The sequence below is a fragment of the Rhinatrema bivittatum genome, chromosome 17 (genome assembly GCF_901001135.1).
Source record: "Rhinatrema bivittatum chromosome 17, aRhiBiv1.1, whole genome shotgun sequence".
NCBI classification, from domain to species: domain Eukaryota; kingdom Metazoa; phylum Chordata; class Amphibia; order Gymnophiona; family Rhinatrematidae; genus Rhinatrema; species Rhinatrema bivittatum.
The window spans coordinates 15,928,482-15,950,940 of record NC_042631.1 but is presented as its reverse complement, the minus strand read 5'-3'; the positions used below and the strand labels follow the sequence as shown (position 1 = coordinate 15,950,940).

General features: G+C 41.5%; 1 protein-coding gene and 1 long non-coding RNA gene across 4 annotated transcripts in view; one reads left to right on the top strand and one right to left on the bottom strand.

The window, feature by feature from the left end:
* The window catches only part of LOC115079305 (solute carrier family 13 member 1-like), a 43,811-nt gene that overhangs the window by 4,585 nt on the left and 16,767 nt on the right, over positions 1–22,459 (top strand). For all 3 annotated transcript variants that reach the window (XM_029582733.1, XM_029582732.1, XM_029582731.1), the window contains exons 3-9: positions 625–761; positions 6,925–7,088; positions 11,235–11,271; positions 12,674–12,707; positions 16,585–16,689; positions 16,982–17,124; positions 21,735–21,854. In XM_029582733.1, the coding sequence (XP_029438593.1) occupies positions 625–761; positions 6,925–7,088; positions 11,235–11,271; positions 12,674–12,707; positions 16,585–16,689; positions 16,982–17,124; positions 21,735–21,854 (740 nt within the window). The remainder of the gene's footprint in view (positions 1–624; positions 762–6,924; positions 7,089–11,234; positions 11,272–12,673; positions 12,708–16,584; positions 16,690–16,981; positions 17,125–21,734; positions 21,855–22,459) is intronic.
* On the bottom strand, positions 4,501–5,508 carry LOC115079306. The gene is made up of 3 exons (XR_003853251.1): positions 5,363–5,508; positions 5,173–5,256; positions 4,501–4,909 (listed from the first exon to the last, which is right to left on the bottom strand). It is a non-coding gene; the product is annotated as an uncharacterized LOC115079306 (long non-coding RNA).

Genomic DNA, 22,459 nt, shown 5'->3' with positions numbered 1-22,459 from the left:
CCTTCCCTCCTGAGTAATGTCTGAGCAGCAGGGCCCCTTCCCCCCCTGAGTAATGTCTGAGCAGCAGGGCCTCTTACTTCCTGAGTAATGTCTGAGCAGCAGGGCCCCTTCCCCCCTGAGTAATGTCTGAGCAGCAGGGCCTCTTACTTCCTGAATAATGTCTGAGCATCCGGGCCCCTTCCCTCCTGAGTAATGTCTGAGCAGCAGGGCCCCTTCCCCCCTGAGTAATGTCTGAGCAGCAGGGCCCCTTCCCCCCTGAGTAATGTCTGAGCAGCAGGGCAGTCCTTTTTGCAATAAGGGAGGAGAAAAACAGGGCCCCCATTTATTCTCAAATAGTCCTCTCGCCATTTGTATGTAAAAAAAATATTAGTTCAAATGTTATTAAATAGGACCACAAAAATAACATTTGGACCCTCCCTTTTTTCTTCAGTCCAATAAACTGGGCATTTTAGACATGAGTATTGTGCCATGGTCCCTGTGAACACAGGATGTTGTTTTTTTAAGTTAAATTGATTGGAACTTGGCAGTAATCCTCTAGAATGTCTTTTACAGTCTTGAAGCCATTCTATCATTAATTAGCAAAATTACAGCATGAAACAGAATCATTTTCTCTCTCTGCTACAGGTGGCAGCTGAATATTTGAAGGACATTCACTTACTTTTATTTGGAGTAGTGTGCTTGGCAGCATCCATTCAGAAGTGGAATTTGCACAGACGAATAGCCCTTTGGATGGTTCTGTCGGTGGGAGGTCATCCTAGCTGGTAAAACCTTTTCTCCTTTTTAGAAGGACCTTTTTTAATTAATGGGCCTGTCTTGAGCCGTACTGTTTCTTCTCGTACAAATAATGGATTTGTGAAGTAGTGTGAATCAAGATGCACAAGTGCTAAGCTTTAGTACAGCCAGGAGTGTGGCACATATGATGCTCTGTGTGTGGTTGATTCATATTTTAATTTCTAATCCAAATCCCAAATAAAACTGGTACACTTAGGGAAGCCATACAGCTACCATACTTCTGCTAGCAAGCAAAGTCAGTGTTCCTACAGTTGGACCTCCATTCTGCAAAATTCAGAGGCATGCAACAAAATTATACCCTAGGTAAATCTCTATTTATTTATTTATTGGTTTAATTTAGTGCCTTTTTAAAGGCTCAGGGCTGATTATAAAGCTAAAAAAACCCCACAGGAATACACAAAAAACAACAATCCAAATTACAAGTACACCAAACAAAAAGAAAGCATAGGCAGATGATAAACCAATAAACAACAAAGCCAAACAAATATATATGCATGGCAACAAACCAACAAAAGAGATACAAATCAATAAATAACAACTCCAAACAAATACATGCAAAGCCACAAACCAACAAAAGACATACAACAAACAAAAAACCGTAAGAGAAAAAAGGAACATTACTACAGTTAAGACCATACTACTATAAATTTCAAAAATAAAAAAACCAGCAGAAAATGTAATTATTTCCCCAAATCATAGCAACATAGCAGTTACAAAATCAGCAAATTCAGAAAAAAAATATAATAGATTAACTAGGTAAGAGCAAGATTAACAAAACAAGCTTAACCTTCTGAAAAAAGGTCAAGGTATGGATCTTCCCTTGGTAAAGGGCCGAGTAGTTGGTTTCCAGGGAGTGAGTGGAGTATAATATGATCCTTGATGGGTTGAGAAAAAGACAGTTAGTGGGCTGTTGTTGGTTTGTGGTATGATGGGTGTATTTCAGGTTTGACTCTTTTATTTGCTAGTTTGTGGTTTTAACTCTGTTTTTATGAAGTTTAATATTACTCTGTACACTGCTTTGGGTGACCTCCCAGGATTACAATTGAGAAATGTGATAAATAAATAAAATAAAATAAACATCCATCTGATGCAGTTCTATAGGTAAGAACAAAGATGCCTTCTTTTCAGCATCGAACAATTTAATCTGAAGTTGAGCAGAAATTTTCAACTAAGCAGTTGCCTCTTAGGGATATACCACTCTAGACCCCAACTCAAATACTGTGGACCGGTCAAATTCAAGATTTTAAGTACCAAACATATAATCTTAAATTTGGCCCTGAAAACCGCAGATAACCAGTGCAGACCATCCGGCATTGGTGTAAAATGATTATGTAATTTCAGATTTAGCAGAATCCTAGCTGCAGTGTTCTTCTCATCCTATGACTGATACATGGATTCTAGGGGTAAGATCAAGCCACTGCTTATTCCTGGTAGTGAGCAACAAGGAACAGATAAACATTTTGGGATCTGCCAGGTACTTGTGACCTGGATTGGCCACTGTGGGAGACCAGATTCTGGGCTCAGTGGACCTTTGGTCTGATTCAGTATGACATATCTTATGTTCGGTCTTATTTAATTATCCACTGCAGAAAGTTGCCTTAGCTCATTTCTCAAGGCCAAATGTCATCTAATGTCATCTGAGAAGCTCTTCACTACTCGGAGTTGTTTTGCTAAATAAGTATCACAGGAGCTAGGAAGGTTTGGTGAGGTGTTAGCTGTGGATGATTAACATCTCTAGGATTAAGGCTAAATGCTTAGCCAAAGGAGGTAATAAGCATAATTGGTGGATTTATTGCCAGACAAAATGAGAATATTCTTGAAATATTCCTCACTGGTTTTTGATGTTAGCAATGACAATTGTCCACCTTCATAATTCAGATGGAGTGTAGACTGCCACATTTTCATGCTGAACTTTAAGAACTCAATCAATTCAGGATTCACTCTGTAAATTTCAAGGCAATGCAGTATCAAGGAGTGTGGAATGCTCTTGAAAGCTTTCTTATTGTGAATCCATGCTGTACTGAGGTTTTGCTTTTTCTTACAGCTGATCATATTAACTTTATTCAGCCTAAGCTGTCTGCATCATATATCAATAAGGTTTTCAGGATAACCCTATTGAATATGACTGAAATAGATTTGCATATAGTTGAGGCAGTGTGCATGCAAATGTATCTCATGCATATTCATTATGGATATCCTGAGAATCAGCCCTTAAGGTCCAGAGTTTGTCCTATACAGCATAGGGATAATGCAAACAGTCGAAGATCCAGTCCGATTCAGTACATTCAGTTATATCAATCTTGATTGTCTGCCACTGTTAGATGTACAATTTTCTGGATTCATCACTGGTGAATCTAAATCTAAAGTCCAGGTATGATCTCTTAAAGACTCTAAATGCAGTCCTGGGCAGGCCCAGCCCAAAATTAAGAATCTCCTTAGCTACTCTAAGCTTCTGAATAGTACCAATAGCTTCTTGTGTCTGGGTTATCTCCTCGCACTCTTGAGTATAATATGCCTGGCTCTCTGTGATCTGTTTCTGTAACATGGTTAAGCTTCGCCACTCTTGCAGACATACTGTGGCTGGATCAGGTAGCTGTGAGTCGCTCACATGAGACCTTCTCCGCGTCAGGAATCTGTAGCACAGAATTCTCTGCTGTTGGAATGCTGGCCTGGTTCTCCTTTCCATGCAGGAAATCCCCCATCCCTTTCAAACCAGTTGCAGTGAGAGTGGCTTGGAGCGCGACCTCAGAATCCCTTGCAGCCTCTTGGGAGAGAGGTTCTTGTTTATGTCTTTCTGGAGTTGTCATTGTGCCCTCCCTGCCCAGCTGTAGGTCTTCCTTTTGTTTTATACTAGCATTCTGCCTTCCCGCGTCTCTCCTGGGGGGGAATTATATATTCTATCACAATTGTATCTGGTGCATAATGTGCACCTCTGTAACCATTCTCACTTAGCAAAACGGTACCTCACAGGGCTAAAACTACATTCTCACTCCATCTGTATTTTGATATCAACCTTGGAGCCTAGGCACAAACAGGTGGTTACTTTCAGCCTCAGTGTGCAATTTGCAGGTCCACGGCGGGCACTTTGTACTTTGCACCTGCAGACCTTGCACTGGAAGCCATATGTCCTTTTCCTCCCTAAATGAAGCTCCATCCCCTTTTCCTTGCCTGGGCATTGTGTGCATATTTTTACCCGTCCTGACGGAGCCAGCTTTCATGCTTATGCCTTTGAAAACAGCCTCCCTAAAGTTGTACTGGAATTTCAATATAGATATCTTTGGAAGTTTTATCTTTGCCACTTTTGTTGTTGCTTCAACTGCCAAAAATGAATCATTTGGTTAAATAATAGGGGCAATAACCTTTTCCGTGCTGGTATTATACTGTTTATGGGGGGCGCTCTGCCCGAGCAGCAGCTTCACCTTACTGTGTCCCAGGCTGCACAAATGTTCTTCCCTATCAGCAAAGGCAATAGAAGAATGAAGGAAAACAGTTCCCTAACAGTTGTGAAACAAACCAAAAATCAAAGGGAATCAACCTGTCTAAGCAGTAAAACACATTTTTATTATATATCTCAACTTAGTTTTTTAACCACTTGTCACTAGAATTTTGCACAAAAACTTTCCATATCAAACAATACACATAATCCCCAAACCCTCAGAATCCCTATGGAATTAAAAATATGAATCAGTACCACACATCGAACCCAATCTTACAAAATTCTTCACCACATTCACTCCAAAAATAAAACCTTTTTATGGATAGTATCTCTTACAGAAGAGAACCCAAACATATCATACATGTTGCTTCTCAGTTTGTATCACTCTTAACCACAACCCTCTCAAACTAGATACAATGTGTACAAAATTGATTTGAAATGTATCAACTGATGTATACAAACTTTTTCTGAAGTGTACTCCAACAGAAGCCACTGCTTCTCTCAATTAGCTTTGTCAGGGGAATTTGTTGGTCAATAACATACATCTATGTTGCTTTCAAAACATTGTTCATTTAACAACGGGTTGAAGCTGATTGTATATTCTTATGAATGCTGTTTGCAGATAGTCTCTCAGGATAAAGAAGAGGTTTATCGAAATGCCGTACTGGAATTCCGCTATAACTGAAAAATAAAAATAGAAATTAAATAAAAAATGAATAACAAAGCCCAAAAAAACTGAATGATGAAAAATAATAAGAAATAATAGATTAATCTGACCAAAAATACTTCCAAAATTGCAATACTTAAGGGTGGTAAAGATATTTACAAATATGCTGCCAGCAATTTATTATCTGAAAGATCTTATCCATGTGCCTTAAACTGTTGAATTGCAGGCAAACATGTTTTTGAGCAGGTTCTTTTCCTCGCTATCTTTTTAAGCTTACCCGGAAGGGTTCTAATCATATGACAGCCACAGAAAACAATTCTTTGAGCACACAGGTAGAACCGTTTCTCAATCCTTGAAAAATCTGTGGATGATTGAAAATGTTTGTCATTAAATGTTAAACCTCTAGATTTACCAAATGATGTTTCATTATCACAAACCCAATCACCAATGTAAAAAAAAAAGGTTACCTGATACAGATGTAATTAAACTTCAATGAGAATCTCAAATCAGCAGTTCTACCGGCAAGTATTGACAAAAAAGCGCCGAGCATATCTAATCCTTTTGAAAAGTGACAGCCACAGAGCCCAGTTCTTTAAATGGAAAAATTGAGAAACCATTTCTTGATCCTTAAGGAAAATCTGCAAGTAATTAAAAACATTTCTCCTTTAGAATTCAGACTCAATGTTTCAATATGTCAAAAACCCCAGTAGTAAAGTATGTTAAATAAAAATTATCTGGCATAGCTGTAATAATGACTTGAAAAAAAATTCTTACTTTGAGTGCCAATCATGCTACCGACCAGTATTAGAAGCAAAATGCTGTGCAGTCAGAGCACTCCTATAGTGCTCTGACTGCACTATAGGAGTACAGCCCATTCTATCTCTTGATTGAGTCCCCTCGGATGCAGAGTTTGCCATTGGACAATAAAACATTGTTCCCTCTGTTTGAGAATTCTAGATATGTTGACTTCCCTATGTGATCTCACTTTGTAGATAACAAAAAAATGTAAATCCTTGATGAAATGACTCAATGCCTGCCAGTGTTCTACTAGGGGTGCCTGTAATTTGGATGTGTAGATAAGCTTTTGTGGTCAGTGGTCAGTGTAAATTAGTTGGCATGGGCAGATTATAGCATAAATAACCTGAACTTGTTTGGCAGTCAACATTTTCAGGGATAATATAAGGTTTTGATAGATTAGGGTGTTTGAAAATTGAAATATTGAAGGAGTGGGCACAAACTGAACAGTGTCCACATGCAGAGTGGCTGCCATTCTGAGAATGTCCATTATCAGATGATAATGGACATTGTCCATTATCAGATGATAGAACACAGGACACTAAGAAGTTGTGTAGATTTTTATTTTTTCTAAAAGCAAAGATGGGAGGCTCATTAAAGGGACCCTTGCCAGCTAGTATGTGCCAATATTTGTAAATAATAGATTTAATCCTGATGGCCCTGTTTGAAAAAGGGGATAGTGCATACTATACGCTCTAATGGGCTTTGTTCAGTGTTTTCCAATAGATTCTCTTAGTTTGCATAAAGAGCTGTTTTATAAGCTCTCCGAATACATTTATGTGTATAGCCCCACTCCAAGAATCATTCATATAATTTCTGAGCTTGTCATTTATATTCCTGAGCCGAATAACAAATCCTTCTTAAATGCAGGAACTGTCCCATTGGAATATTTTGTTTGAGGTTTCTAGGGTAGAAACTAGACTGATAGAGAAGCATGTTCTTATCTGTGGGTTTCCTGTAAAGGGTGGTGACCACTGTCTCACTTTCAAACTTGACTAACAGGTCCAGAAACAGAATTTGTTCACTATTATGATTAACCGAGAATTTGAGGTTAGGATCACAATAGTTTAACCATAGGATAAACTCCTCCAGTTTGTCTGTTGTGCCAGAGCAAATGAAACTAAGTTGAGCTATATAATAAAAATGTGTTTTACTGCTTGGACAGATTTTTTTTTATTTTTGGCTTGCTTCCCTGTCAGCATTCATCCTCTGCATTCTTTTGCTTTGCTTCCAGGCTGCTGCTGGGGTTTATGAGCTGCACTGCCCTGCTCTCCATGTGGCTGAGTAATACCTCTACCGCTGCCATGGTGATGCCAATCGTGGATGCAGTGCTTTGCCAGCTTAGTGGTGCCAAGCCTGAAGAAAGAGCCCTCTCAGAGCTGGCTGCAAAAGACCTTGGTATGTGAAGCAGGACCTTCTCTGCCTTGTGAGAGGGGCACGCACCTTTCACAGGAGAATTCTGCGCGCTTTTTCTCAGAATGTATTTTTTTGGGTTGCTTACCCCCCAACATGGTTTTAAAAAATCCCATTTTAATGTTGAAAATAGTAATGGAACTGCAGCACTAAGTGCCGCTCCTCCCCCTCAAAAAAACTAAGTGCTGTACACTGATGGTATTAGTTCAGTCTGAAATCTAATGCAGAACAGACAGTCGTGTCACGTGTCCTGATAGCACAAGGATCCAGCTTTTCACACTTGTGCTTATGCGTGTAGTTCTGGTTGCCCTATCTCTAGAAAGATATAGCACAACTAGAATAATACGTTGGTGTGCCACAGGGATCAGTCCTTGGATCAGTTCTTTTCAACGTTTTCTTAAGTAAAATTACTGCAGGGCTATCACAAAAGGTTTATCTTTTTTGCAGATGATACCAAAATCTGCAACAGGGTAGACAGCCAGGAAGGTGTGGAAAACATGAGAAGTAATGGTCTAGAATCTGGCAGATAAGATTTAATGCTACAAAATGAGGGGTCATGCAAATGGGCTGCAAAAACCCAAGGGAGCAGTACAGTCGAAGGGATGAAATAGTCTATACACAAATCAAGAGTGAGATCTGGAGTTGATCATATCTGATGATCTCAAAGTGTTCAAACAGATGGATAAGGCAACGGTAAAAGCCAGAAAGATGATTGGGTGCACAGAGAGAGGAACAGCTAGCAGAATAAAAGGTGAAATTGCTCCTGTATAAGTCCTTGGTGAGACCGCCTTTGGAAAATCGTGTTCAGTTCTCGAGACTGCACCATCAAAAGGATGGAGTCGGGACAGAGGGTGTCTACTAAAATAGTCAGTAGCCTTCACCGTAAAGCATACGGAGACAGACTTAAAGATCTAAACATATATATCCTACAGGAAAAGCAAAATAGGGAGATATGATAGAAACATTTATATCAGAGGTATCAATGTTCAGGAGGTGGGACTCATTCAATGGATAGGAGATTCTGCAATGAAGGGTCACATGATGATAGTGAAAAGAAGTAGACTGAAGAGTAATATCTAAAAAAAGTGTATTTTTATAGAAAAGGTGGTGGATAAATGGAACAGCCTCTTAGTGGAGTTGCTGGTGTTGAGGTTGTGAGCCTTTGCGCTGTGACATGGTTTATGTTGCCTCATAGGCAAACCTACTAGGCCCACACCGACAGCTAGCAGACATGCCCTTTGGGGTCAGGAGCTCGAGCTTCACCTGTACCAGCTCCATTGAGCCTTTGGGGTCCAGGGGTTGGCAGGGCTTAGGCGGGCGTCCCCTAAGGAGCGGTCAGAGAAAGGTCCATATACTGGCAATGATCAGGGCAGACAAAATGCAGACATTTTGGGACCAGGCCAGGGTCGGGGCAGGCAGAAATCCAGGAGCAATCAGAATCTAAGGCAGAGATCAGAACCGGACAATCAGGCCAAGGCAAACAAGACAAGACACCAACAGATTAGGCAGGGCAGAACAGACAAGGCAAGTCAATGGAGACAAGGCAAGGGCATGGAAAAGGCAAGGCAAGACAAGGCAGCAGGAGATCGGGGCAGCAGGATAAGGCTCAGGAACAGCGATACAAGGCAAAGGGAATAGCAACACACACTGCAGAGCAGAAGGATCTGTTACGAGGCAAGGAACCAGGGCTTCTGTGGTTTAAATGGCCCAGAGAGCTTGACGTCATCAGGAGGCCCACAGAGGGGTTTTCCTCCCACAGGGCCAAACACCAGGTGAAGACATGCACAGAAGTGGTGGCATGTGCCACGAAGCATTGCATTGGAGCGGGCCAGTGGCATTTTGAGGTGAGTGCTGCCAGTCGTGGGATCTCTTCATGACCAGCCAAAAGTTAGAGCTGGAGACAAGGAAAGTATCTGAATTCAAGAAAGCATGGGGCAAACTCATGATTTGGAAATCGTTAATATTAAATCTGGATCTAGTGGGAAATAAAGTTAATCAGTCTCAGGATAAGCAGGAGGGTTTTATTAAGGATTTTCAGGTGACTCACAACAAACTGGAGACTTTGGAAAATGCCTTAAGAAGGTGCAATTTGCATTTTATGAATTTTCCTAAAGTGTCCACATTGGAAATGTTTAAAAACTATGCTATTTCCATGTTAAGAAATCCCACTTGAGTCAGTCCCACCTCTCTCCAGGGCCTTTTATTTTTCACAGTACAGAAGAAGTGAGGCTGTGGGACAGGGCCAAACTGCTTAGCTATTCTAACAGCTTGGACCTTATGGGGTTTTGGAGGGAACTGGGTCTTCCATGGTGGTTATGTGCGCTTTAGATCTCAATAGGAGTTGGTTATTAAAAATGTTCTTCAAGATAAAACATTTTGTTTATGAATTACTGTGTTCAGATGTTCCCTAAAGCAGTTCCTCTTGTTTTGCAGTTGGGTGGTCTTTTTCTTCTTAGATAGCCATGTAATTGTTTGTTTAAGTTTCAAGGAGTCCGATATATATTTTTTCTTTGTAATTCAACCATCTTTTTTTTTTTTAACAAGAGACCTGAATAGCCCATCTTACTGATAGCTGATATCTAGATCTTTTGGTCATGGCTAATTAGTAGTTGCCATGCTGTCAGTTATTTCCTACTTCTTGCTTGAATTTTCCAATATTTTGAGTCTTGTCTCTCTTCAGATTAGTTGTCGACTTGTAGAATGCCTGAGATTTCTCTATTGTTCTTGCATATCTTTATTTTTACAGTGTTTCATGGCTTCTTTTTCTGAAATAAGGATATTACTTTTAATTAATATTAATAATTGAATAAATATAAAGTTAAAATAATAAACAGGTGCGAGATCTTCCGCTTGGAGAAGAGATAACTGAGAGGGGATATGATAGAAATTTGTAAAATCATGAGAGAGATGGAACCAGTAAATAGGGAACAGTTATTTACCCTTTCAAACAGTACTGAGACAGGGGACACATCATGAAACTAACTGGTAGTAGATTTCAAAGAAATTTAAGAAGGTATATTTTTTATTCAATGACAATTAAGCTATTGAATTCATTGTCAAAAGATATGGTCAAGGCTAAGAGTACAGCTGGATTAAAAAAGTGTGGGCAAGTTTCTGGAGGATAGGTCCATCAACCATTATTATCCAGGCAAAAGTAGGGATCACCCAAGTTCTTGGAGTGAGCAACAAAGGGCTTAATTTGTAGACAGAAAGGAAGTGGAACTGTGGAGGGGGTGAGGTGGTCAGGAATCAGGGCCAGAGCTAGGTGTGGACTCACACCGCGCACACACACGCCATGTGGCTGCCCTTGTCTCAGGGCTTCCTCCAAGGGTCAAGGGTCCATAAATGATCCATGCAACTACCGGGTCTGTTCTGTTTCCTCTGGGGAGCCAGAAGTAATATACACTGCTCCAAGAAAAAACAATGGCAGAACGCTGTTCTGGGTTGTTCTGCCAGAAATTAAGCCCTCGGTAATGGACGCTAAAGGGGATTGAATTAGCATAAGTTTGGCACCACTGCTCACAGCTTTCATTCATCAAAACCAGGGTTGAAGCCTTAAGAATTGGCACTACTGCTCCCAACTTTCAAACTTGTGCTAATTCAAACCTTATTTTGCATCTGCTTCAATATCACCCCTTCCCATTCTGTTCCCTGGTGGCGGGTGGGGATGGTGGGGTGAAGGAAAGAGGAGGGGCTGTTCTCTTCTCTGTGTGTCTGAGGCTCAGCCCCTCTCCTCTTTTATGCAGGCTACCTGGAGGGGAACCCCCCACACTCCTGCTACTCTGCCTCTTAAGCCTGAAAGAAATTTGCCAGACCCGCGTTCCACCCCATTCCCCCACAAATTAAGCCCTGGAGCAACATAGAATGGATTTCTGCATTTGGATCTGTGAGGTATTTCCAAGCGACCTAGATTCACAGATTGGCTGCGATTGGAGGCAGAATGCTGGGGTCAGCAGACCATTTTTCTCAGCCAGATTGGCTTTTCTTATTTGATTTTCAAGTGGGGTTTGAAGTGTGCTTTTTAAAAATATTGTTTTGCTGTATTTTGTGTCAGACTTGCGATGCCATGAGTACTCAGCCATACACTTTACAGCCGTGAGCAAAACAATGTTCTTCATGTTTCCTCCATAGATGCATCAAAGATTGATTTACCCATTTCTCCAGAAAGGTATTCTTCTTCTCTCATTGTCATAGAAATTATTCATGACTGACAGTGTGTATAAATTGCTGGTTTGATTATAAAGATTAGAATGCATGGAAAATATTGCAAATTAACCAGAATTGTGTATCCCTTTTAAGAAATATTCATGTTTTAGATCCTTAAGGACACCCTGAAAATCAGAGCCTGGAGTTTCTATTTTGTGGAAGTTGTATGAAAACATAGAATTAAATTTATCTGTGCTGCATAGTGAAATCTGAAGTTATGTGCTAAATCTGGTATTTCTCCCCTGAGGGGTGCAAACTGGTAAGATGGGGAAAAGGAAAGAGGAGAGGAGAAAGGAAAGAGAGCCAGAGCTGAGATATTCTGTACCCAGCACCATGAAGATCATGCAAGAAACCAAGCAGATCTGACGCTGCTTCATCTGGAGAGGTCTTTGTCATGACGGCTGAATTCCGTTCTCCCCGGTTTTGCTAACGGGAGCTCCTGCGTATCCCGATACATTGCACGAGGAGCACAAGACCTAAAGAACTGGGCTTCAGAACATTAGTATTCAACATCCCTCTGTATCACATTTATTTTATTTTATTTAACACCTTTATATGCTGCCTAATCAGTACAATATGCAACCAGAATCATAAAAACATGGAACACAGATTAAACCATAGCAACATACCACCAAGAACCCATGGAATAAAACCATCAACTGAAAAAGCAGCCAGAACTAACAAACTCCTCTAGGAAACAGCTAAGGCTTAGCCTGCTTACGAAACCTTAAAGAATTTAACTCGGACAATGGAAGGAGATTCCAAAGATGCGGAGCACAAAATGAAAAAGCCCAAGCAGAATGACTTACACCGCATGTTTTGAACCTTGGCCACAGATAATAAAGAACCTTGAGTCGATCTCAGTACTCGGCCTGGTTTATACCAACTCGGCTCCTCCCAAAGATATCCAGGACCTGTTACTCTGCATTGATTGGTCCTGGATATCTTTGAGAGAGGCTGAGTTGATATAAACTAGGATGTGTACTGAGAGCGTCTCGAGGTTCTTTATTATCTATGGCCATGGTTTAAAACAAGCGAGGTAAGCATTATTCCACTCAGGCTAGCCTAATCCTAGATTTACAAGGTTCCCTTCAATAATTCAGAAAGTTAAAAAAGACAAACAAAATATGTGAGGTGAGGTGAGCAAAGGCCAGAAGGTTTATAATGCTAAATTACATTTTGGTGTCTACCTGCAACTTGCAATATATTTTTTTTATCATTCATGTCAAGTCTATGGGAAAGGTTTTACGAGAGGGGGAGATGTTGGAAGAGGGTCTCTGCTTGCCCAGTTGTGACTCTGGATGTTCCTTTATTCAGCTTTCTAACAATGTTGTATCTTCTTTTATTTTATTTTGTTACTGCAGTAACATTTTGGACTACTGTACAGATAATAATCAGGTATGGATCTTACCAATGAACTCATGTTCTCTTCTCGCTGAGCTCTAGATTTCTAGCAATGTTTTTATAATATTCTCTGTATGAACATAACATTTATTATTTTATTAATCCTTTACTTTTACCCTTTGCATATTTACCAACTGAAAAATAACTTAAAAACCATTTGGCTTTCCTAGAAAACAGATTTAAAATGCATAAATGAAAATATGAATTTTACTGGTTTGGGCTGATCTTTCTGCAGTTGAGAGAGTGGCATGTGAATGTTCACCTAACCTGCATAACAGAAGGCATGGGGGTAACCTGCACGAAGCGGCAGTTACTAGTATGCTTACAAAACTTGCTGGACAGACTGGATAGACCACTTGGGACTTTTTCTGCCAACATTTACTATGTTACTGTATTAGTATGTGGATACTGCAGTACCCATGAAAGTCACAGGTATATCCATGCTTGATTTCAGTGAGTTTTCGGGAGAACTGAATCACAGAGAGAAGAAGTGACGTTTCAGAGATCCTTAGCAGGAGACTCTTAAGCTCATTTCCCAGGCTCTTATGAATCACCTCTTGAGTTCTCCCCCTCCACCCAACCAAATATCAGCTAACAGAGAAGCTATAGCTTATTTTAGCTTTTATGTATGCACAAGTTTTCATTGATCCGATCTGTCTGAAAACAGTCAACACAAGCACATAAGAAGTGGCATGCTTGTCAGACCATTGGCCCATTGAGCCCAGCAACCTGTATATAAGAACATGAGAAGTGCCATACTGGGTCAGACCAATGGTGGATCAAGCCCAGCATCTTGTACATAGGAACCTAAGAAATGCCATGCTGGTCAGACCAATGGTCCATTGAACCTAGCATCCCATACATAACAATATAAGAAGTTCCATATTGGGTCAGACCAAAGGTCCATCAGGCCCAGCATCTTGTACATAGGAACCTAAGAAGTGCCATGCTGGTCAGACCAATGGTCCATTGAACCTAGCATCCCATACATAACAATATAAGAAGTTCCATATTGGGTCAGAGCAAAGGTCCATCGAGCCCAACATCCTGTTTCTAACAGTGGCCAGTCCAGGCCACTTGGAAGTATCTGGAAGATCCATTCCATGTTGCTTAATTCCAGAAATAATACGAGATCCCCAAGTTTACCTGGCTAAGAATTTTTAATGAACCTGTTCTCCAGAAATTTGTTCAAACCCTTTGTAAATCCAGCTATACTACTAGCCTTGATCACATCCTCTGGGAAAATATTCCACAGCATACTGTACTGAAAAAAAATGCCTCCTTAAACTTATTTTAAATCTGCTATCTGTTAGTTTCATGGAGGCTCCCCTGGTCTTAGTACTATTTGAAAAGGTAAATAACTGCTCCCAATTAACTTGTTTCACTCCACGCATGATTTTATAAACCTCTGTCGTATCCTCTCTCAGTTGCCTCTTGTCCAAGCTGAAGAGCCCTAACCTGTTAAGTCTCCCTTCAGAAGGGAAGCCATTGCTTCCCCTTTGTCTTCTTTGCCCTTCTCTAAATGACACGTAGCCCCATCCATTGGCGTGGTCCATATAATGTGGATTTCTCTTCCGTGAATAGACTTCTGAGGGGAACTGTCCCTGAGGACACTCAACCCACCAAAGTAAAACAACACTGCTTTTATCATTGCAGAATCCAGGACTAAGGTAAGAGAGCTGCACATTAAGGTTAAACATAGACAGATAAAAACATCTGTAAAGAGTGCACATAGTTTTTAGTAATAATCTGTCCTTACAGGCTGATTTTAAAATGAGCGCTCGTGAGCCCATACACATGCGTATCGGCTTGAGAGCGGACGTACGCTACAATTTAAAATCGTGTGTGCACATGCACGCATGTTTTTTTAAAATCACCTCAGGCGCGTAAGCATGGACCTAATCTTAAGAGATTGCTCGAGAAAATGTACTTCGCATACCCTTCCTAGGACTTTGCCAGCCTTTAGGCGCGTATGTAGGTGGATTTTAAAACACGCTTGCGCAAGGGACATTCCCAGTTTTTCCAATTACTCCACCAGTTTGCCCAGTTGATATCGAGGTCTTCATGACCCCTTTGCTTCATCCTGCATGCCCGCCAGTTGACTCAGACCCCTCACCCTGTCCTGTAAGCCCTAAAACTGGAGATCTACAGACTTTGATTCTCATCTGGAGCAGCAGTAAAGTTATGCGGATAAAAAGGCACCGCGTGCCCCAGACTCTGGTTTTAAGATGCAGAGTTGTGTGTGTAGCTTTTGGCCCCGCCCTGGAATGCCCATGCTCTGCCCATGCCCTTCCCCTTTTCCACCCTCTTAGGGTTGATGTGTGCACAAATATATATGCACATACTTCCCAACATTTTAAAATCTGCGTTACTTGCATGTGGCCCACATACAGGCATATGAGAGCATTTTTATGCGAGCAACACTTTTAAAATCAACCACTTAGAGTAATAAACTGGAATAATATGAAACCTTGTATTTACTGATACCAAGGCCTGGTATAACTTTAAGTTATCAGTGAGCTGAATGTAACCTTAGAGAGCATATTGCTATACTGATCACTGGGCCCAGTAATCCACATGCATTAACATGTATAAGTGTCCCCTGGGCCTTCTACGGGCTGTCGCTGTGATGCTTATTGTCCCTTAAACCCCAGGGGTTAGCAGCCACATAATGTGCCCTCAGGCCCCTCTGAGAGCAACAAACAATAGTGAAGCATGCAAAGAGTGTAACTGGGATACGGTGATGGGACCGGGGAGTCAAAGATTAACATAGGAGACAATACAGAGCTTGGGTTTATATATGATGCAGATGAATAAGTATTTTTTTTTTAGGTGGTGATGAATGTTATTGTAGTAAAAATGTGTAAACTAACACATTTTCACAAGAGCCTGGTTCAATAATCCTCTGCTCCTGTGTGTGTCTAAGAGGGATATTCGCACTTCCAAGGACCATTAGTGTTTGAATTCTGCTCCAAGAGGTCTCTATCCTTCTCTGTCCTTGGCTGCAACAAGCAACTTTCCTGTCGCAGCTTGCAGGGATCTGACAGCAGCTCTCAGCAAACACAACTCCAAGCGCTCAGCAGATTAACAGCCCTTTAACTCCTAATGAGTCGCAGCTGATCACGTCCCAAGCATCTGCTTACTTTCCACTGCCCAGTGGAATATTCAATGTGAAAATCTCTGCAGGAAAGAGTCACAGGTAGCATGGTCTGCTGTCCTACTCCATGTCTCCCTCTCTAACTCCCTCCCAGAACCTTTGCCCTCTCAGCATTCTCATTGGTCAAATCCATTTCTGTTCTCCATTGGCTCTTGAAGTCATGGGCTGTGAGGCACAGTGCAGTCCCATAGGAAAATGACAAGCTGAGGCAGCCATGTTGAAAATGGCTGAAGAGCTCTCAGAAACCTCAAATCATCATCATTAAGGTATAGTGTACCTGCACAAAAAAACACCAAAACAAGGCAAGAAGGCACTGCAGACAGTTAACATGTGGACAAATGTAAAGTGATGTACTTAGGGAAAATAGTCCCAACTACAGGTACACAGTGCTGGGTTCCATATTAAGAGTAACCAACCAGGAAAAGGATCTTTGAGTGCTTGTGGGCAATTCTTTTAAGTCTTTAGAGAATCAGTGGTTATATTGTGTTTGCTGACTTTCTCAGTCCGGACAGTGGTTCTAGTATCTAAGCTCCATGTGTAAATAGCTGGAAGCAGAATATTAGAAATGGAGAAAGATTGAGTTCAGAGTATTGAAAATAAACCTTGGAAGAAGATAACAAAGAATGTCTTTCCTAGCTGGATAAGTCAGAAACTGTGTGGACAGAAGTAAACACAGTTTTTCTGATTACATTTTTTACTTTCATATTTCTGCAGGTCTGCTCATCGGCTTTCAGTTGGACGTTAAAAGAATGCCCTCCTGAGAAGATTTTTTCTTTGCAGGAGGAACAGACTTTTCAAACCCAAAGACCTTCAAAACAGGTTAAGGATCCTTTTTATGTTTTGCTCTTCTGTGTGTATTGCTCTAAACACATAAGGCATTTTAATTCAAACAGTATTTGGATTGGGCTTGCTTCAATGTTTGGATGTGGTTATAAATAAAAATGTGACTTGATTTGGACAGATCCAATAAAAGAAGCTCTGATCCTCAGCCAAGGAGGCCTCTGGACACTACTGTACTTGGAGAGCTGCCTCATCTAATTATTTGAGAATATGGGCTATTGAATACCCAGCCACTAAAATATGCACTCTTTATATTTCATTTTATATGCAGGGCAAAAGACTGTACAGGACCGAGCAGGATCACATGACCTGCAAAGCCTTTTCTCTGGGCATTGCGTATTCCTCAACAGTTGGAGGCATGACCACGCTCACCGGCACATCCACAAACCTCATATTTTTGGAACAATTTGAAACGTATGTATCTGTGAGCAGGAAGAGGTTTTGTTGCACTTGTATGCTGACGTCCAAATGACCCAAGAGGGTGTAGAATATAGGTGGCAGCCCTTGACAGAGAAAGAGATGGCTTGAGAGGCTATTTTATAATTGTGTGGGGCGAGAGAAACCCTTTGAGCCACTTTACTCCAGATTCCTGACTAAGTACCTTGCTACGCACACAAACGTCACTCCTATAAAGTTACACCTGCTTTATGGATCTTGTAACCTCATTAAGACCCTCGGGTTTAACTGATTCTTCTACCCGGTGAGGTGGGGAAACATTCAATCACTCTTAAATAGACGGGAGCAATTCTGGATTTTTGCACTACGATCAGTTAAACCCGAGGGTCTTAATGAGGTGATTAATTGGTATTCTTTGACATAAAAAGTAGACTTCACTTCCTCTAACGAATATAAATAGATCCGGTTTTGTGCCATGTTTTTGAAGAAGGGTAAAAATGGTTTGTGAAGGCTGGAAAGCATTTTCCAAGGAGCACTATTGACTACAAAAACATTAAAGGCTGGGCAACACATGTGGATGCCCCCTGAAGCAGATTTAACATCGAAACGTGGATCCAGGTCGGGGCGAGAATCTGAGTGCAGTGGCAAGCTAAGTTGTTGGTTTTGACATTTTTCCTCATTTTACAAAGAAATAGTCATTCAGAGAGATTGCACTTGGGTCTTTATAAAGATTAAATATAAAATAAGTTAATACAGTAAAGTTGGACCTGTGTGGGAATGCAGTTTGTGGGTGATATAAACTGTACTCTAGAGGGTCCCACAAAGAAACCTTTTGATAAAAATTTGCTGATGCCTACTTAAAAATATATATAAAAAAAATATAACTGGGTGATGAGGTGTTTTGGTGTTTTGTAACTTCATTTGAAAACAACACAGCAGGGTGCATTGGTAGTTTGGTGATAAGCCCTCATCCCCTGACTGTTTTAAATCATAGTAAAATATTTAACATTTAAAATGTGTTTTGTAATTAGAAACAGAGAAATAGGATGGCAGAAAAAAAAACCATATGACCTATCTAGTTTGCTCGTCCATCCAAAATAATTCAGCTTTACAGTTCCCATCACTCCCTCACAAATCCCTTAAGTTTAGCCCATGCTTTCTTGAAATCAGATACTGTTTTACCTCCAACATCTCCACATGCACCTATCACCTTCTCTGTAAAGAAATATTTCCTAAGATTATTCCTGAGTCGACCTCCTTTCATTCTCACCCCCATGATTCCTCGTACTAGAACTTCCTTTTCATGAAAGAGACTCCCCTCCTGTGCATGGAAACCTTGGAGGTATTTAAATGTCCATTTCATATCTTCCTTATCTTGCCTTTCCTCTAGGGTATACATGTTTGGATCTTCAAATCTGTCCCTATATGCTTTAGGATGAAGACTACCAGGGACCTATATAGGGGCAATATTACCTCCCTTTTACTGCTGACCATTCCTTTCCCTAAGCAGCCAAGAATCTTATTGGGTTTTGTCATCACTTTATCTACCTCTATGCTCACCTTAATATCATCAGATCAACCTCCCCCAGATTCCGCTCTTCTGATGTGCATAGAAGAATTTCATTCCCAATACTGTACCTCTTGTTCGGGATTTTGCATCCTAAATGCATTAGGGATGTGAATCGTTTTAGGACGATTAAAATTATCGTCCGATAATTTTAATATCGTCTTAAACCGTTATGGAACACAATACAATACAGATTCTAACGATTTATCGTTATAAATCGTTAGAATCGTGAGCCGGCACACTAAAACCCCCTAAAACCCACCCCCGACCCTTTAAATTAAATCCCCCACCCTCCCGAACCCCCCCCCAAATAACTTAAATAACCTGCGGGTCCAGCGGCGGTCCGGAACGGCAGCGGTCCGGAACGGGCTCCTGCTCTGAATCTTGTCGTCTTCAGCCGGCGCCATTTTCCAAAATGGCGCCGAAAAATGGCGGTGGCCATAGACGAAAAAGATTGGACGGCAGGAGGTCCTTCCGGACCCCCGCTGGACTTTTGGCAAGTCTCGTGGGGGTCAGGAGGCCCCCCACAAGCTGGCCAAAAGTTCCTGGAGGTCCAGCGGGGGTCAGGGAGCGATTTCCCGCCGCGAATCGTTTTCGTACGGAAAATGGCGCCGGCCATACGCGTACGGCCGGCGCCATTTTCCATATGGAAAATGGCGCCGGCAGGAGATCGACTGCAGGAGGTCGTTCAGCGAGGGTTCCGGCGCCTCGCTGAACGACCTCCTGCAGTCGATCTCCTGCCGGCGCCATTTTCCATATGGAAAATGGCGCCGGCCATACGCGTATGGCCGGCGCCATTTTCCGTACGAAAACGATTCGCGGCGGGAAATCGCTCCCTGACCCCCGCTGGACCTCCAGGAACTTTTGGCCAGCTTGTGGGGGGCCTCCTGACCCCCACGAGACTTGCCAAAAGTCCAGCGGGGGTCCGGAAGGACCTCCTGCCGTCCAATCTTTTTCGTCTATGGCCGCCGCCATTTTTCGGCGCCATTTTGGAAAATGGCGCCGGCTGAAGACGACAAGATTCAGAGCAGGAGCCCGTTCCGGACCGCTGCCGTTCCGGACCGCCGCTGGACCCGCAGGTTATTTAAGTTATTTGGGGGGGGGGTTCGGGAGGGTGGGGGATTTAATTTAAAGGGTCGGGGGTGGGTTTTAGGGGGTTTTAATGTGCCGGTTTTTCGATTTTTCGATTTTTCACGATTTTTAACGATTTTTCACGATATTTTACCCCCCCAAACGGCAACAATACGATTCCCTCCCCCTCCCAGCCGAAATCGATCGTTAAGACGATCGAGGACACGATTCACATCCCTAAAATGCATACCTCTGCATTTTTTAGCATTAAATCTTAGCTACCCTATACCACTCCTCAAGCTTTGCTAGATCCCTCCTCATATTTTCCACACCTTCCTGGCTGTCAGATTGTGGTATCATCTGGGAAAAAGACAAATCTTTTCTGACAATCCTTATGAAATGTTACTCATGAAAATGTTGAAAAGAATCAGTCCAAGGACCTATCCCTGAGGCCACCCCACTAATAATGCCCTCCCCCCGCGTGAACTCCATTTACCACAAACATTGTCACTTCCCACTTAACCACTTTCTAACGCAGTCAGTCACTCTTAGGCCCACACCAAGGATGTGATGCACAGAGCTTGAGCTGATGGGTGGCTGCTGAGCTCAGGGCACCATCCCTGATTTCGCACTTTTTCTTGGGTTCAATGATTTACCGGTAGTTTTTTCCTAAAAATATCGATTGGCAGATGCGGAGACTTGATTAGGATTTGAAATGTGATGCTATGGCAACCAAAACTGGCAAGAAATACTCAACGAAAATGCAACTTGTCTAAGTGGCTAAAATGTTCTTTTTTAATGGAGCTATGTTTAATGGACATTTATTTATAGATAAGTGCCGACATTTATTTAGAAAATATTTTAACAATAGGTTGTCTCCTGCTTGGTTCTTTCTTCTTAGACCCGCTTGAGTAAGTTGAATTCTGGCTAAACAAAGGTCCTTTGTTGGGGAATTCGGTTGAATTATTTTGATGTCGGGACTTAGTTGAACCTCTAATATAGTGAGAATATCCTGGAGAATTTTCTGGAGAATTTTCAATAGTAGAGTCATCTTAATAACAATGAAAACTGGGCACTGTGACTGGCCCCTAATTTAATTGGACCACACACATCTAGGTGAAGATTCAATATATTGTGACAAAAATCCTTGAAAAATTTCCTTTGGAGTTATTTTTTTAATAGGACATTATGATTAAAATTTTGTAAACCTGCCACTGGTAGTATGATTGTAGTTTTTGTATGAATGTGCTATTTTCACTCTTTTAGAATCTAATTTAATATAGTTTGGTTATTAGGTTGTTGATTTAATTTGGTGGGGGGGGCATTTCTCTCCATTTCACATAGCATTTTAAGAGTGCTCCTATTTTTTTTTTAAATAATTCTGCCTCATTTCTTTCACCTACAAACATAGACTACATTTGGACCTAGACATTTTAAGCATTTGACTGGCTTATCTTCTCTGACTCCTGGGCTGAACCTATTGACACTCAGCAACAGGAGTCTGAAGCTGAATCACCATAAGCCAGTAGTGGAGGCAGTTGGGATTTCTTCCAGTGCCTTCATCTACCTTGCCTTAGCCTGGCGGCACAGTGGTGAAAATTCTTTACAAGGGACTTGTCTATAGCTCCCCTTGGAATCTAGGGCATGAATGACCTTGAGCCGGCTGACAGATTAAAGGATGGTCAGAGTGCTGTTGGATGTGTTGATGGACACTGCTGTTGAGAGATGGTTGGATACCCTTGGCATATTAATAGCTGTGCTGCTATTGGGGAAGGCCAAACCTTCCTCATTCCTTAGCGACATGAGTGCTGTCAGTGCTAAGAAATAGGATTTTTATCTTTAAATGAACTTGGGTTTACAAGTTGCTGCCGAGTCATTGGACTAGTCCAATCTTTCAACTTCTGATTCCATGTTAAATCGACAAAATTGGATCTGCTATACCTGTGTAATGTTTAATTTCTTTGCATTATGTTTTATTATAATTTTGTAGGCGCTATCCTGATTGTCAGATTATTAACTTTGGGACCTGGATTGCATTCTCATTTCCTATTGCTTTAATAATTCTTCTTCTGTCTTGGATGTGGATAAATTGGCTTTTTCTTGGCTTTAGGTAAGTATGCTGGAACAGAAAGAGAGCGACCCATTCCCTTCATTGCCATATTTCATGTGAAATAACTACTGAGGACAATATAGAAACAGAGACTATGATGGGAATTAAGGCTGTTAGGTAAATCTTTGAAAAGATCTAGCCGGTTAAGTAAGGACTTAGCCAGCTAGATCAGAGGTTTTGAAAATTCACCAGGGCTGAGTGACTAAATTTAGCTGGCAGGGTTGGGTTGGGAAGGGGAGAAGAGAGCAAGTAAGGGGTCTAGTGCTTATCTTCAATGCTAGCACAGGGAGAGCAGGCTTATATCTGGCTGTGCTGTCTCTGCTTGTGGAACTCACAATCCTTCCTCTCTCCTGCCTGTTAGCACTGATTTTCAGTGCTTGTCAGCTCACTTTCAGCAGAGTGCTCAAATTCTAGGCGGCTAGCTTTCAGCTGGTTAGATCTGGCTGAAAATCATCTTAAGTTAGCCGGCCCAAATTTGGGATAGGACATACACAGAGAAGTTCTGAACTGCACATGTTCTCAGGGATATTACCCCGGCATTTTCCAAGCTGTTCTAGGCGCATAAAATCACTTGGAAAATTTAGTGATAAAAATCTGTATGAAAG